At 46.7% G+C, this 14,212-nt stretch overlaps 1 protein-coding gene across 1 annotated transcript in view; it reads right to left on the reverse strand.

The window, feature by feature from the left end:
* The window catches only part of LOC114487545 (sorting nexin-29-like), a 54,344-nt gene that overhangs the window by 6,304 nt on the left and 33,828 nt on the right, over positions 1-14,212 (reverse strand). Inside the window, exons 5-8 of the mRNA XM_028498020.1 lie at positions 10,117-10,297; positions 6,987-7,057; positions 5,345-5,593; positions 2,787-3,162 (exon numbers count right to left, since the gene is read on the reverse strand). Of these exons, the coding sequence (XP_028353821.1) occupies positions 2,787-3,162; positions 5,345-5,593; positions 6,987-7,057; positions 10,117-10,297 (877 nt within the window). The remainder of the gene's footprint in view (positions 1-2,786; positions 3,163-5,344; positions 5,594-6,986; positions 7,058-10,116; positions 10,298-14,212) is intronic.

Genomic DNA, 14,212 nt, shown 5'->3' on the forward strand with positions numbered 1-14,212 from the left:
GATATATGTATATGTATAGCTGATTCACTCTGTTATAAAGCAGAAACTAACACACCATTGTAAAGCAATGTTAAAAAAAATACAATAAAATAAAATACTGAGGTAGGAGGGACAAGATTTTTCCTCAGTCATCGGACATTTTTCCTCAGTCATCAAAGAAGTGGTTTAACTGCCAGCAAGTAGAGGTGTAAAACCAATTTTTGGCCAACAGAGCATCTAAAAGACCATCAGAGCATTCGACTTTGCCAGAGGCCACTGCAACCCACACCATGTGCTTCTCCCAGCCTGGCCCCTTTCCTCCCACAAATCTGGCTGTGCTATTAAACTTTTAAAGTTCTGGCCCCTCCAGGATCCTAGACCTTTCACGTGAATATTAGCTTTCACGTGAATAGAAGCAAAATGAAAGTATTACTCAGTAGGCCATCTCATCATTTCTCTCTCTTTCCCCAAGAGGCTCTGCAGAATGCTCACTCAAGATCCCCTCTTTATGCCAGGGAGTGGCTGTCCATAATGCATATGGGGCCCAATGGCCTCAAAGGGTCCAGGCCCTGTAAAGGTCACCCTGCACTGTTTTGTGTTTCACACATCACAATGCTGGCAACTATCCTGGCTCGCAAGCTGGCCTCCCAGCTCCAGCCTCCCCTCAATGGCACCAGTCCAGTAGAAGAGAAATGACTGTGTTTGAGGCCAAAAAACTGATTCGTGGAAAGAATCAACTCAGAGATGTACTCACCTACAGAGACAGAGATGTACTCACCTACAGAGACAGAGAATGCAAACAGCATTTCCTAAAAGGCCCAGAGGAAGAACTGTAGGCAGGTGTGATGGTTAACTTTAAGTGTCAACTTGGCTAGGCCGTGGTACCCAGATATTTGATCAAACATTATTCTTGATGTTTCTGTGCAGGTATTTGTCTTGATGAGATTAAAATTTAAGACAGGAGACTTTGACTAAAACAGATCACCCTCCATAATTTGGGTGGGCCTCATCCATCAGCTGAAGGCCTTAACAGAAAAAGACTGAGGTTCCCCCAAAGAAGAAGAAATTCTGCCAGCACACTGTCTTCGGACTCAAATTGCAATTCTTCCCTGGGTCTCCAGCCTGCCAGCCTACCTTGCAGATTTTGGACTTGTCAAGTTCCACAATCACATGAGCCAATTCCTTAAGATAAATCTCTCTAGATAAATACATACATACATACAAGAAACACACACACACACACACACACACACTGTTGGTTCTGTTTTTCTGGAGAACCCTAATGTAGCAGGTCACAAGACTGGATGCACATTCACACAGAGTAAGCAAGAACAATGCTGGAGGGAAGCTACCCTAACATACTTTAGTAGGAGAAAAAAGCCTTGTGCACAAAAATGTTCATTTCAGAATGGCTGATAACAAAAAACAAAAACCATGCCAACAACCTAAATACTCAACAACAGGGGAACCGTTAGCAAATCATGACATTGTTCTGACCGAATACCAACCAATCGAGATTCATGGCTATGCAGACACATGGAAAATATCTGACAGTACATATAAGCTTTGGAACACAGCACAACCTAACCTTAATTCCAGTTCTTCCCACTGGTTTGACAAATCTTAACTAAAGAAACTGGTCTTTCATCCATCAGGTGGGGCTGACATCCACAAACCCCCAGGGCGGCTCTAAGTATTAGGATACCGTGAATCTGCAGTTTGCCTCATCTGGCCTGTCCCAGATGATCGACAAGGTAATGCTACCAACATGGGCACGCATGTGAATGAGGATGAGAGTAAAAATCAAAGACAAAAACAGGGAAAGTCTCATGAGAAAGAAAAAAAACTCCAATTCAACACATGGACATGCAAAGCTTCGGGCTAGAGGCACACTGTGCTCCTCCACTGCACCAGGCGGTCTCGGGGTCTTCATTTTACACTTTCACGGGCTGGTTTTGAAGCCAGCCGTGACTAGGGTTGCACTGCACACTACAGAACTCAGGTGAAGAGGTCACTAGTTTATTCGGCATTAAGAGTAAGACCAAGCACAGGAATTATTACAAGAGTTACAGTATAACAGCAGCCACAGCTGCCTGCATTCTTTCTTGACGTGCCAGCACCCGTGCCCAAGGCCCAACACGCAGGGTCCCATTAACTGCGAAACAACTCTACAAAGCAGATGCTGTTTTTCTCCTAGGTCTCACGTGAGGCCTGAAGCGCTGGGAGGTGAAGAAACTCGTCCAACCTAGTCTAACCTAAGCCACGCAGCTAGTAAATGAGAACCCAGGTTGTCTTGATTCTAAGATCCAAGCTCCTAACTATGCTTTTCTGTTTTACGCCTTCACTTGCACCAAGCCCCTCCTGCAGGTATAAATGCACCGCAGCTCCAGTGTTAAGGTGGCGAGTGCGGGCCAGTTACTGCCGTTCACACCCCTGCAAATAAACACAGAAATTACCAGCTGGAGACTATTCTCTAGAATCCCCTGCCTCTCTCGTGAGCTTCCTGGGCTAGCGGCAAGTAAGAGATGCAAGCAAAATCCAAGCAACAAAAATGAAAGACACAGACATAAAGCAAGAATTTCAAGGCCTACATCTTGACACCAACTTTGCAGTAAGTACCTTCAAAGAGTATATATGCTCCCTTCCCCTTAGTTCTCAGGAGTGGAGCAACTTCATGCTCCTTCTTCTGAAATCAAGATCTGAAGAATGAATGATGCCCCAAACAAACAGAAAACTTGCAGTCTAATTTCACCCAATACTACAGAAAGAGCCAGCCGCCCTTCCTCGGAAGCTCAAGCAGAACTTACTTCTCCGGCGAGTCCGAGTGGCCCGGGCACTTCTTTCCAGGTGTGCTCCCGTACACGTCGTCCTCATTCTCATCCACGTCTTCATCATCGATGCTTTTCACATCCAGCTTCTGGTACCCAAACTCCCCATTCAAAGAAAGAGAATCGACTTTCCATGAGTTGCTGCTCTGACTTCCGTTGGAATTTGGCCCAAAGGGGCTTTCAAAGGCCGTCATGACATTGACCGAGGAGCGGTCAGAGTTCTCCTCTGAGCTTTCCCCCGCCCCAGGGATCTTCTTAAAAACATCCCCGGAGCTCTGCTCGTCTTCCTCGTCATCAAACGAGATGATGTTAGTCACCTTCTTTTTCTTCTTCCTCTCCCTTTTACATTTGGCATCTGGCAAAAGATATGAGATAAGAAAAATCAGGCAAGATAAAGCGATGATGGAGCCATCCTGCTTCTAGACTGTGGAAAATCTCTACTATTCTACTAAAAAATAAATCTGAGATAAACTCAGATTTCTTTTAACCCTCGGGAGAAAAACTTGTCTACGGGAGACCAAGCAAAATGGATGTGAGCCTCTACTTCTGATGTGAACATACACGCCATAGAGCATATATTACAATCATTCCTTCTAAGCAATCCTTCCAAGCACTTTGATTAAAAGGGTGAATCATTATTGAAATGATTCGTATTGTATCAAATGGAAGTATCTTTGGAAGATACTCTCATGGCTGGGAGATGAGACCAAGAAAATCAGTTTGGGGATTGTAGTCGACTGTTTAACAGCCACAATTCCTCCCAGCCCGGCACGATGCCCCTTTACAGTGGGGCTTTGCTGTCCCCCATCAAGGGTGCTATCTATTTCTCCACCCTCTGGAATCTAGGCTGACTTAGTGCTCTGCTTTTAAGAACAGATTGTGGCAGAAATAACAGTGTGTGAGTTCTAGAGCCTAGGCGTTACCCTCATGGAATGCTGCCCTGAAATGACCATGGAAGAAGCCGGTCTAGCTTTCTGGAGCATGAGAGACCGCGTGGGGGGAAACTGAGATGCCCCAGCCAAGAGTCAGCACCAACTCCAGGTGCATGAGTGGGGCCATCTTGAATCTTCCAGCTCAGTCACCAGCTGAATGAAGCCCCATGAGGGAGCCCAGGTGAAACCACCAGAAGAACCATCCTGCCCACCCACAGAATCATAAAAAAAATAATAAATTGTGGTTGTTTGTTTTAAATCACTACATTTTGGAGCTGTTTGTTACACAGCAAAGGCTAACTGAAACAGACGTCAAGAATGCCTTGGTGACCAGCACTTAGATGAGCCAGTTTGTTCACCCATCTTAATCATCAGCCTTGGGTGTGAGGCACTTTGGAGCCGATTCCAAAAAGTCAAATCCATCTAAACCAAGGTGTGACATGGTGGTGCTTCACCAGAGTGTCCCAACTCTGAGACAGTGTCAAAAGCAGGTTCCCAAAATAGATAGAAAAGATACTCCTTTGGCCAGTTTTTTTTTGGTTTTTTGCTGTTGTTGTTTTTTTGTCCATGCTGTGTGGCATGCTGGATCCTAGTTCCCCGACCAGGGATCAAACCCGCACCCCCTGCAGTGGAAGCATGGAGTCTTAACTACTGGACTGCCAGGGAAGTCCCAAGATACTCCTTTGGGTATGCAAATTCCAGCATCTCTGGTACACAAAGTTATCAACAGTCCTGTTTCTATGTCATTCGCGTGGGGTCTCTGCTCGAGAAAGAGAGGGCAAGACAGATAAAGCCAGTGTGCACCAAAGACTCCACGGGATTCTGAGTCTTCACCATCATTAATAATTCCAAAGGGATGACCATGATTACTGCTTTGTTTAAGGGATTTGAGAATACCAGGATTAAGCCCTTATACCCAAATCTTCCAATTTTGCTGTTGCAACATTCCGGATGCCCCAGAAAGTTCAAGGGGTATTGTAAACTTCTCACAAAATTGATCGGAACTGAATCAACTTTCCTTTGCCTCCTCACAGCCTAGAGTCAAAGCTGACCAACTCCTCCCTTCCCCCGGCCTCCACTTAAATGTCATCCCCCCAACAGTGTACATTCTCCATAGCACCCTGAGCTGGGCTTTCACCCCACTTATCAGAAGGATAATTAAAGAAATGAATGGATGAAGGAATAAAGGAATGAAGATCAACTTCCTCTGGCTTCACGTGACCATCACACCCTCCCTTTCAGTTTGCTCTGACTGAGCTGTTGGCTTGGTTACCCTAGCATCTTCACATCTCAGGAAGGCTCTCAGATCCCTTTCCAAGTGAATAAGGGTAAGAAAGATAAACACACGGGGACTTCCCTGGTGGTCCAGTGGTTAGGACTCCGTGCTTCCACTGCAGGGGGGCACAGGTTCAATCCCTGGTCAGGGAACTAAGACCCTGCATGCCACACAGTGCAGCCAAAAAAAAAAAAAAAAAAAAATTAAAAAGATAAACACAAACATGAACTGAAAATACGAGTGCATCAGATTTCACTCCCCTTGGCACTTTCAGATGACACAATCTGTCATCCTCACCCGACCCTCTGTCCTCTCCCGTTCTCGCTCACCGGCACTGATGTGCTTGGACACGACGGGCAGGGGGTCGGTCTCCTGCTCAGGCCTGATGAGGATGGAGACGGCCGAGGATGCCGTGATCTCCCTGAAAAGGCTGCTCACTCCTTGAGTGGATTCCTTCAGCAAGGATGTCACATTCTGCGTGGATTCCTTCAAGAGGTCCGAGACGGTGGGAGCAAACTTACTCTGCCCGTTTAAATCCTTGTTGTCGATGTTAATCGCGAAGAGTATGGAGTTCAGACCTGCCCCCCAAAAGGGAAAAGCCTGGTGTGTCTGCTGTTCAACAGTCACACTCCAACACAATAAACAAGCTGCAGACGTTATAGTACACAAGAGGGTACACACTCGTCTCAAATGGTGATAAAAACCACCCACAAAACTGGGGTCAGGAGATACCCGCTATCACTGGAGTTGAGTCTTTCCAAATTCTCTCCCTATCCATCAGGAAGACAAATGCAAATAAGAAGTCAACCGTGGGGAGGTTAAGGAGTAAGTTCTGGAGTCGGACTGCCTGGGTTGAATTCCAGCACTGCCACTTACATGCTCTGAGACCTTGGTCAAGCCATTCATGACCTCTGAGCTTCAGTTTCCTTATCTACAATAGGGGGACAGCAGCATCCCTTACAGAGTATTAAAGACCATCACCCATCGAAAACAGCTCAGTAAGCAATCAAAAAATGTGTACCAGGGCTTCCCTGGTGGTGCAGTGGTTGAGAGTCCGCCTGCCGATGCGGGGGACGCGGGTTCGTGCCCCGGTCCGGGAGGATCCCACATGCCGCGGAGCGGCTGGGCCCGTGAGCCGTGGCCGCTGAGCCTGTGCGTCCGGAGCCTGCGCTCCGCAGCGGGAGAGGCCACGGCAGTGAGAGGCCCACGTACCGGAAAAAAAAAAAAAATGTGTACCAATATCATTACCACTATCACTTTAGGCAAAAACTTGCTCTCGTCTCCTATGGCCCACATAGGACATCATGGTCACCTGACTTTTCCTCATCAATGGACAAACCTAACATAACTCTCAGTAGGTGGGACGCAGTGTAAACTTTGAGGGAAGAGAGAAAAAGGAGGCAACAAAGGATGTAGAAGAAAGAAGCAAGTTACCCACTTTAGCCTTTGAGTGACAGTCAAATGTTAAACAATTTAACAATTCATCAACTAGCATCGATGCAGGGCTTTCATGGTAACAAATCATGTACTTGACTCTTTCTCACATCTCATTCTCTCACAGCCCTATACAGGTGACTGCCATGCTATCAGGATTCCCACATCACAGAAGAGAAAAGTAAAGGTAGAAAAGCTCACAGGATCTGCCCCAGGCCACCTGCCAGACAGGGTCAGAGCCAGGCTTCAAAGGCAGGTCTTCTCCCCCAGTTCCCTGGATCTTTATATTACACTTGCAAAGCCACGGCCAAAACCCCTCAACCCCATGCTTTCCCAGGCAGGGTACCAAATTCTAGATAAATGGACTCAATTGCTTATCACCACTAAAGGAAGGACAGTGGCAAGTGACTCATTATTAATTCGGTGAGGACAGGGAAAACCAGAGCATCCCTTGGAGTTATAAATTCACTCCCAGGCAGCCTCTTCTGCTCACCAAGCTTCACAGGAGCCCCCGCCCTTGGCCCTGGCCAGGCTTACCAGCTGCCATGGTAGGAAGCATGCTAGACCTTTCTTCATCCATCACAAAAGCCCAGTCTTCATAAAAAGTGCTGCAAAATGGAAAACAGAGGGGGAAAAACTCTGAACAGTGGTTCTCAGCATCTGTCAGCCAAACAATTCCCACATATGGCTCCCTGGAAAATCCATGCCTGTTATCCCAGAGTGGATATAGGAGGTCTCTGCTGGGCTGAGGCTTCTGGTTATAAACAAAGGATTGAGCGCATATATCCTACAACTTCCTCACTGGTCCCCTGAGATCTTTAGAGTCCCCTGAGCTTGAAAGTACTGAGATAGGCATGAGATGTACACGTGGTATTTCTGAAGCAGAAAAGGAGAAGGGGACAAACAGAGGGGTGACTTCCACTCAAGCTATGTCTCTAAGAGACAGACAGGAAATCCAAGCTGGCCCACAGGGCCCCTCTGATTGGGTTAATACAAGAAGACACAATTTCAGTAAGAAATTATAGTTCCATGGCTCCATCAACCAGGGCATTTGTATATAACACCAGCTTGGGCTGCAGCCCAAAAGCCCAAGTTACTCCTGGAAAGGGCTGGGAAGCTAAAAAGGCCCACAAATCTAAACAGCAGTGGGGGAGGAGGGGGACAGAAAGGCCTACAGGTCATTCCATTGTTCAAGGTCATTCAGCAATAAACGGTACAGCCAGGGCTCCAAAGCAGGTCTCCCAGCCTCATTTCCCAGCTCTTTATCTGACCCCCCGTTAAGCAATAACAAGCAAATACCCTCACCCACCAGACTTCCCCGCCAGGTCAGAGAACTCTAAACTAACGGAGTCAAAACCCAATTTCACTGAAGCACAGTCAGTGACGGGTGACCTGGAGTTCAGCAAGAGACCGGATACATAACTGCTGAAGCGACTGAATACAACTAACAGAAAGAAAAGAAACACATCATTTTCAACATACTCAACCTGGCAAAAAGGTCAGCCGAAGCACAGACTACATGTTCAAGCTGACACTGCAACTAGACCTCTGATTCCCAAATTTGTGATTCTTTACAAATTGGAGCCAGTTTTCATGCACGTAAATGAATTTGGTTTTCCCACATCAAGTTAGAGTGGCTAGTGATTCAGGTAAGTTCAACTTTGATTCTTAACAGCTGATTCATTTCAACTGCTCACTGTTACATTCAACCTTGACAATGAGAGAACAACTCTGAACTACACCTATCCCTTGGTATCCATGGGGGATTGGTTCCCGGACCCACTTCGGACACCAAAATTTGCAGATGCTTATATAAAACAGTGTAGTACAATTGGCTCTCCAAATCTGCCGATTCTGCATCCATGGATTCCACCAACCACAAATCTTAAACGCGGTACTCAATCTACGGTTGGCTGAGACCACAGATGCAGAACCTAGGGATAGAGAGGGCAGACTGCACTTGTAAATGATCTGCTGGAAAGAGCTTCACAAAAAAAAAAAAAAAAAACTATTATAAGAAACATGCGTATGTGCTCCTTAATGAAAGCTGGTTAATGCTCAGATGTACACACAGACATTCGCAGCCTCCCAACTCAGACCCTAAGCAGCACACAGGTACAGCTGATGTCAGTCGTTCTGGCCCCCATCCCTACCACTTCATATCCACAGGATCCGAACACACAACTGGACAAGGTACCACAAGCAACATCAATAGGAGAACTTCAAGGGTATCTTTAACAGCCTTAGTGCACAATCCCAGAACACCTAACAAACTACTGGTAGAGAGGTGACCACAAGCAACAGAAGAAACAGAAGAGGAGACTTGAGCCAGGGAACGCACAGCAAGATATGAAATCACGGAAATGCATCACGGCACTAAGGAAATGCCAGCTTAATGAATTAAATGACATTTCAATGTTGAGGATCTGGGCTGATGTGGAAGTTATTCAAGGGACCAGGGCAGAATTGATCACTTCCCCTTTGCATCATCAGGTGACACAAAACAGCATGTCTAGCCCACCCTTCTCAGAGGGAAAGTAACAGCGAGAGAGAGAGAGAGAGAGAGAGAGAGAAAGGGACAGGGAGAGGAAGACAGGGAGAGGAGAAAGAGGTCACAAACACCAGCATACAAGCAAAATGACAGAAAAAATACCAACATGTTAGCAGAGTTATGTCTGTGTAATTTATGAGTGATTTAAGTTTTGTCCCAGAGGGTTCTACAGCATCGTCAAATGTTTCTGAAGGGAAGATGGCTGACTGTACTATCGCTGATGCATATTCAGTGCCGTCTCCCCATGGCTGTGGGATAACCATACCTCATCCACCCTGCTGAGCTTGCCTGTGGCCGTGTAACTTGCTGGCCAATGAAATATGAGTGGGTGTGAGCATCACGGCGGGCAGAGGCTTTAAGAGCCAGAGCTTCACTCAGCCACAGCCCCTTGTCCTGCCTTGGCAGTCAGGAAAGCATATGTAGAGACGGAGCCTCTGTCAGCCTGGGTCCCTGAGATGAGACCTCCCACCCATGACAGACATGCAGCAGGGGGAAGAAATGAACTCGGCTGTCTCAAACAATGAGTTTTATACGATGCTTGTTATGGCAGCATAACCTGGCCTATACTAACTGACAGAGTGAACTTTATGATCAAGAAAAAAAGAAAAGAAAAGAAAACGAGATGTTGTTTTATAATAACAAATGACTTCTCTCCCCAACTTAAAACTTCCCTATTTCTTTCCATCAGTTTGGGTGGGGTTGATTAACCTCAAAAAAACCAGAAGGAGCTGTACAGTACGCAGCACGCAAGGTGAGACACAACATGAAACTGGGCACTGAACACCAACATCTAAAGAGAAAGAAATTCTGAATCCGAAAGAAACCCAGATTAAAATTCCAGCAAGTGGGGCGCAAGCTGTGTCCTAAGACAACAGCTCTCTCCACACCCCAGGCCTTAATAATAACAAGCATCTATTGAGTGCTTGCTGCATGCAGCTGTCATGCGGAGGGAGCCCTTTACAGGCATCCTCATTTAGTCTCTGGTCGACTGTCCCCACAGCACAGCTGGACAAGCTGGGGCTGGAAGAGGGGAACCCAGCCGCCCCAGATGCAGGCGGGCAGATACTACGATGGTCACCCCTCGGCGCACCCCCTCCCCAAGCCCCTCTGGGGTACCTGAGCCTGCTGTGGTCGGCCAGGAGCATGTGTAGGTAGCGCTCCAGGGAGTGTTCGTTGAGGGCGCAGCGCAGCCAGGCGCGGCCGCGGCCCACGTCCGAGGCGATGTGGCGCAAGGCGTAGAAGCGCTGCAGCTCATGCTTGCTGAGGACCTCCTTCACATAGAACCAGAACACGGGCTCTGTGGAGACAGTGGGACCACGCTGTGGGATGTGCATCATTTGAAGAGGAACGCCCTTGGGCAGTTTTTGGTTTTGTTTTTTTTATTGAAGTATAGTTGATTTACCATAATGGAGAAGAATATTAAGAAAAAAAAATTGTATATATGTCCATGGGCAGTTTTGAGGGTTGTAAAAGAGTTACTTCTTAGCACCAAAAAGGAAGATACCCAAGAGTATACTGAAAATAAAAATGAACCCCCCATCCACCATCCAGAGGTGACCAACATTAACATTTTCAAGTCAGTCTTTTTGCCTGCACTTTGCTTTTTTATACAAAATTGACATCTGTGATAGCTGAATTATGACCCCCAAAGATAACCATATCCTTCTCCCTGGAACCTGTGCATGTTACCTTTTACAGCAAAAGAGACTTTTCAGGTGTGACAGGTCATGTCATTACAGGTGTGCAGGTGTGTCCTTACAGCGGAATGACCCCTGTAAGGATCTTGAAACGGGGAGATTATCCTGGGTAGTCTCTGGGGGCCTGACATAATCACAAGTGTCTTTAAAAGAGTAAGGGGGAAGGAGAGCTGATGCAGAAGAGAAGGCAGTGCCATGACCAGGGAAGCAGAGCCTGGAGTGATGTGGCCACAGCCAAGGAATGCCAGAAGCCACCAGAAGCCGGAAGAGGCAAGGAACGGATCCTGCCCTGGAGCCTCCAGAAGGAACCAGCCCTGCCATCACCTTGACTTTAGCCCGGTGAAACTGACTTTGGACTTCTGCCCTCCATAACTATAAGAAAATTAGTTTGTGCTGCTTTAAGCCACAAACTTTGTGGTAATTTGTTAGAGCAGCCATAAGAAATTAATACACCATCACATTGTGTGTTGTATATGGTATATGTATATGTATGTATGTGTGTATACATAAATACACACACACGTAGCTTTGTATCCTGACTTGTTTCTTTTCTTGTCTAGATCGTGAACATTTTCCTGTAACATGTACAGATCTCTGAGAACATGATTTTTGATAGCTCCCCAGTTAAACACAATTTATTTCAGGACTGCTGGGAACATAATATAATGCCAATTTTCCCTGTACAATGCTTTGAACATCCCTGTACATAACTCACTGTCCTTGTTTCTAGTTCCTTAGGGGAGATTTCCATAGGTCTGAGCAGATTTAAGGCTTTAAGGAAAGCTAAGAAGTTTGTTTTTATCCATAAAATAGTAATCGTGTTGCCTCACATCCTGCTTTTTTTGTCCACATGCACACAGATGTTTTTCACAGGTGTAATTCTAGTGTATACCTAATTTTGTAACCAACCTTCTTCACTTAAGGACAGTTCATCAACACTGTTCGATGCTGCCAATAATAACGGTAACAACAGCGAAAGCCGCTACTACTTATTGAGCATTAACTACGTGCCAGCCACTGCACCCAACACTTTCCATCCGACCTCAGTCCTCACAACCACCAAGGCCATCTCCATGTCAAAGACAAGGCTGAGGCTCAGACAAGTGAAGTAACTGGCCCAGTGACACACGGTTATAAGTGGTACAGCAGAAAGGGACCTCAGAGCTGTCTCCCTGCAAACCACTTCATCACACTGCCTTGCAAAGTGAGGGGCGCTCTGCCTCCTTGAAAAGGATCATGTTCACAACCGCTCGATATCCCGAGGGGGAAACTGCTGAGTCTCTGCTGCCAGATGGGGATTCTAATCCAGGAGCTAAATAGGCTCAGACCCCTCTGAGAAGGTGAGAAGAGCTTTGAACCTTCCTTCCAGAAGGATGTGACTACACACATCTCCATAAACTGGACAGCAAGTTAATAAGCTCACTCTAAGATTGCAGTTCAGCTCAAGTAGCACAGACTGCATTCTTCCCAGTAGCCACAAGCTGGGCGAGGCTATGGGCCGCCAGGTAGACAAGAAGGACTCGTTCCTAACAAGCTTCCAGTCTGGCAGGCAGGACAAAAGGTGAGGAGGTCTTCAGCGGAAGGACCCTGAGCAGGTCCCCTCAATCACGCTAAGCTTCAGACTCCTCTCCCTTAAAGTAAGCCCTAAAGTGCAGAATCACCTAGGGTTACTAGGGCAACTGGAGAAAAGGGGGGTAGAACACTGAGCATGACGTCCAGCCCATGATGACCAACCACTGTTTGCTAAATAATTATCTTCTTATCCAAGAGCATTCATATTGTTTCCTCTTTTCCTGTTTCTGTTAAGAGCATCTAAATGTGTATGTACTTATGAGTGTGTGTATGCATCTGTGTATCAAGTCAACCTCTGAGATCATTTAGAATAAACATCTCAGGAACAACTGGTAAAACCACCAGCAGGGCGGTTTACTCAGAATACCTTCTGTCTCAATCCCTAAAAGCCAAACTAATCCCCTTGCGAAATCCATTAGATCAGCCCAAACCGCACAAGTGCAAACAGCCTTCTTTCTACTGGAAGCCTCTCTCAGAATCTGGTGAGAGTACCACTCTGCGCCGGCCAGCTGACCAGCCAAAAACTTGTTTTGTAACCCACCAGACAACTATAAGTACATCCATCACGATTCCAATCAAGTGACTCTCACCTGCATTCTCTTTCCTGAAAACTGCAGTCACCTCCCTCTGACCCTGAGTACACATGAAACACCTCCAAGTGTGTTTTCACCTTTCAATTTCGCAAATTGCTTACCGATACAGAATCCTTCTAAAGCTTGCCTGAGTGACGCTGCTGATGATCATTATTATCCCAGCAGGGCTCCGCTTCCACTGCCAGAATTAACGTGGCCTATTTAAAGCGCAGCTCACCTGCCACGTAACACTTGCAGTGTCCATAATTTAATTTGGGAATATACACTGATCTCTTGTTGCTTTAAACCGGAGGCTGATTCCAAAAGTGGGTGAGGGCTTCCGGTTCCCCCAACTCCTTAAAGCCATCTGCCGACAAGAACAAGAGCCAAGAAGGGGGCACTGAGGTGAGCTACCTAGGGGTACCTGCTGACAGAGGATGATGAAAGCACGGGGCCTTTGGCAAAGATTCTAACAGGCCTCAACTTTAATCGATGCCAAGAATTCAAGAATGCATACTTTGGAGGGCAAAATCCCTGGCGCGAATTCTAGTTCAGGCACTGCGTGACCTTCGGCAACATAGTTTGTCCTTCATTTTCCTCATCTGTAAAATGGGGAGAACTACCTGCCTTTGAGGTTTGCTAAGAGGGAAAAAAAATGAGACAATAAAGCATGCGTATGAAGTGCTGAGTACCAAGGCAGGCAAACGGCATCCCTTTCCCCTTCTTCTGGCAGCTGCACCCCTCTTTCCTAGGGGAACCGTGTTCCATTTGGTTCCCTGTGATGTTGTTTTTAGCACTACCAAACTCTCCCTCCCACAGGGGTGGGCAGGTAACCCAAGCTGGTCAACCACCTGGCCACAGCAGGGCGGGAGCCTCAACTTGCCTCACTCAGCACCCCCTCATCCTGGTCCTGTTTGATGTTTTGTGCGACTTTTGCGTGACCTTTGTGTGATGGATTTTTTTCTGTATTAATTTTGATTTTTTTTTAATATTGCATGCAAATATTATTTATCTTGATCGCTGAGCTTTTGGTGTTCCCTTAAATTCTGTGGCTGAAGTGAGTGCTTCACTGGTCTCACCCTGGACCACGGGGCCCTCCCCACAACTTCTGCCTGAACTGCTAGAAGAGAAGTCTTGTCTCCCTCCAGAACTGAAGTCAGCAAACAAAGGCCCGAGGGCCAAATTCAGCAACCCCACCCCTCTTTTTGTAAATAAAGTTTTTGTGTTTTTTTAAATTTATTTTTGGCTGTGTTGGGTCTTCGATGCTGCATGGCCTTTCTCTAGTTGCGGCGAGCGGGGGCTGCTCTTCGTTGTGGTGCACGGGCTTCTCATGGCGGTGGCTTCTCTTGCTGTGGAGCACGAGCTCTAGGC

This window comes from Physeter macrocephalus, chromosome 14 (genome assembly GCF_002837175.3).
Source record: "Physeter macrocephalus isolate SW-GA chromosome 14, ASM283717v5, whole genome shotgun sequence".
In the NCBI taxonomy this organism is placed as follows: domain Eukaryota; kingdom Metazoa; phylum Chordata; class Mammalia; order Artiodactyla; family Physeteridae; genus Physeter; species Physeter macrocephalus.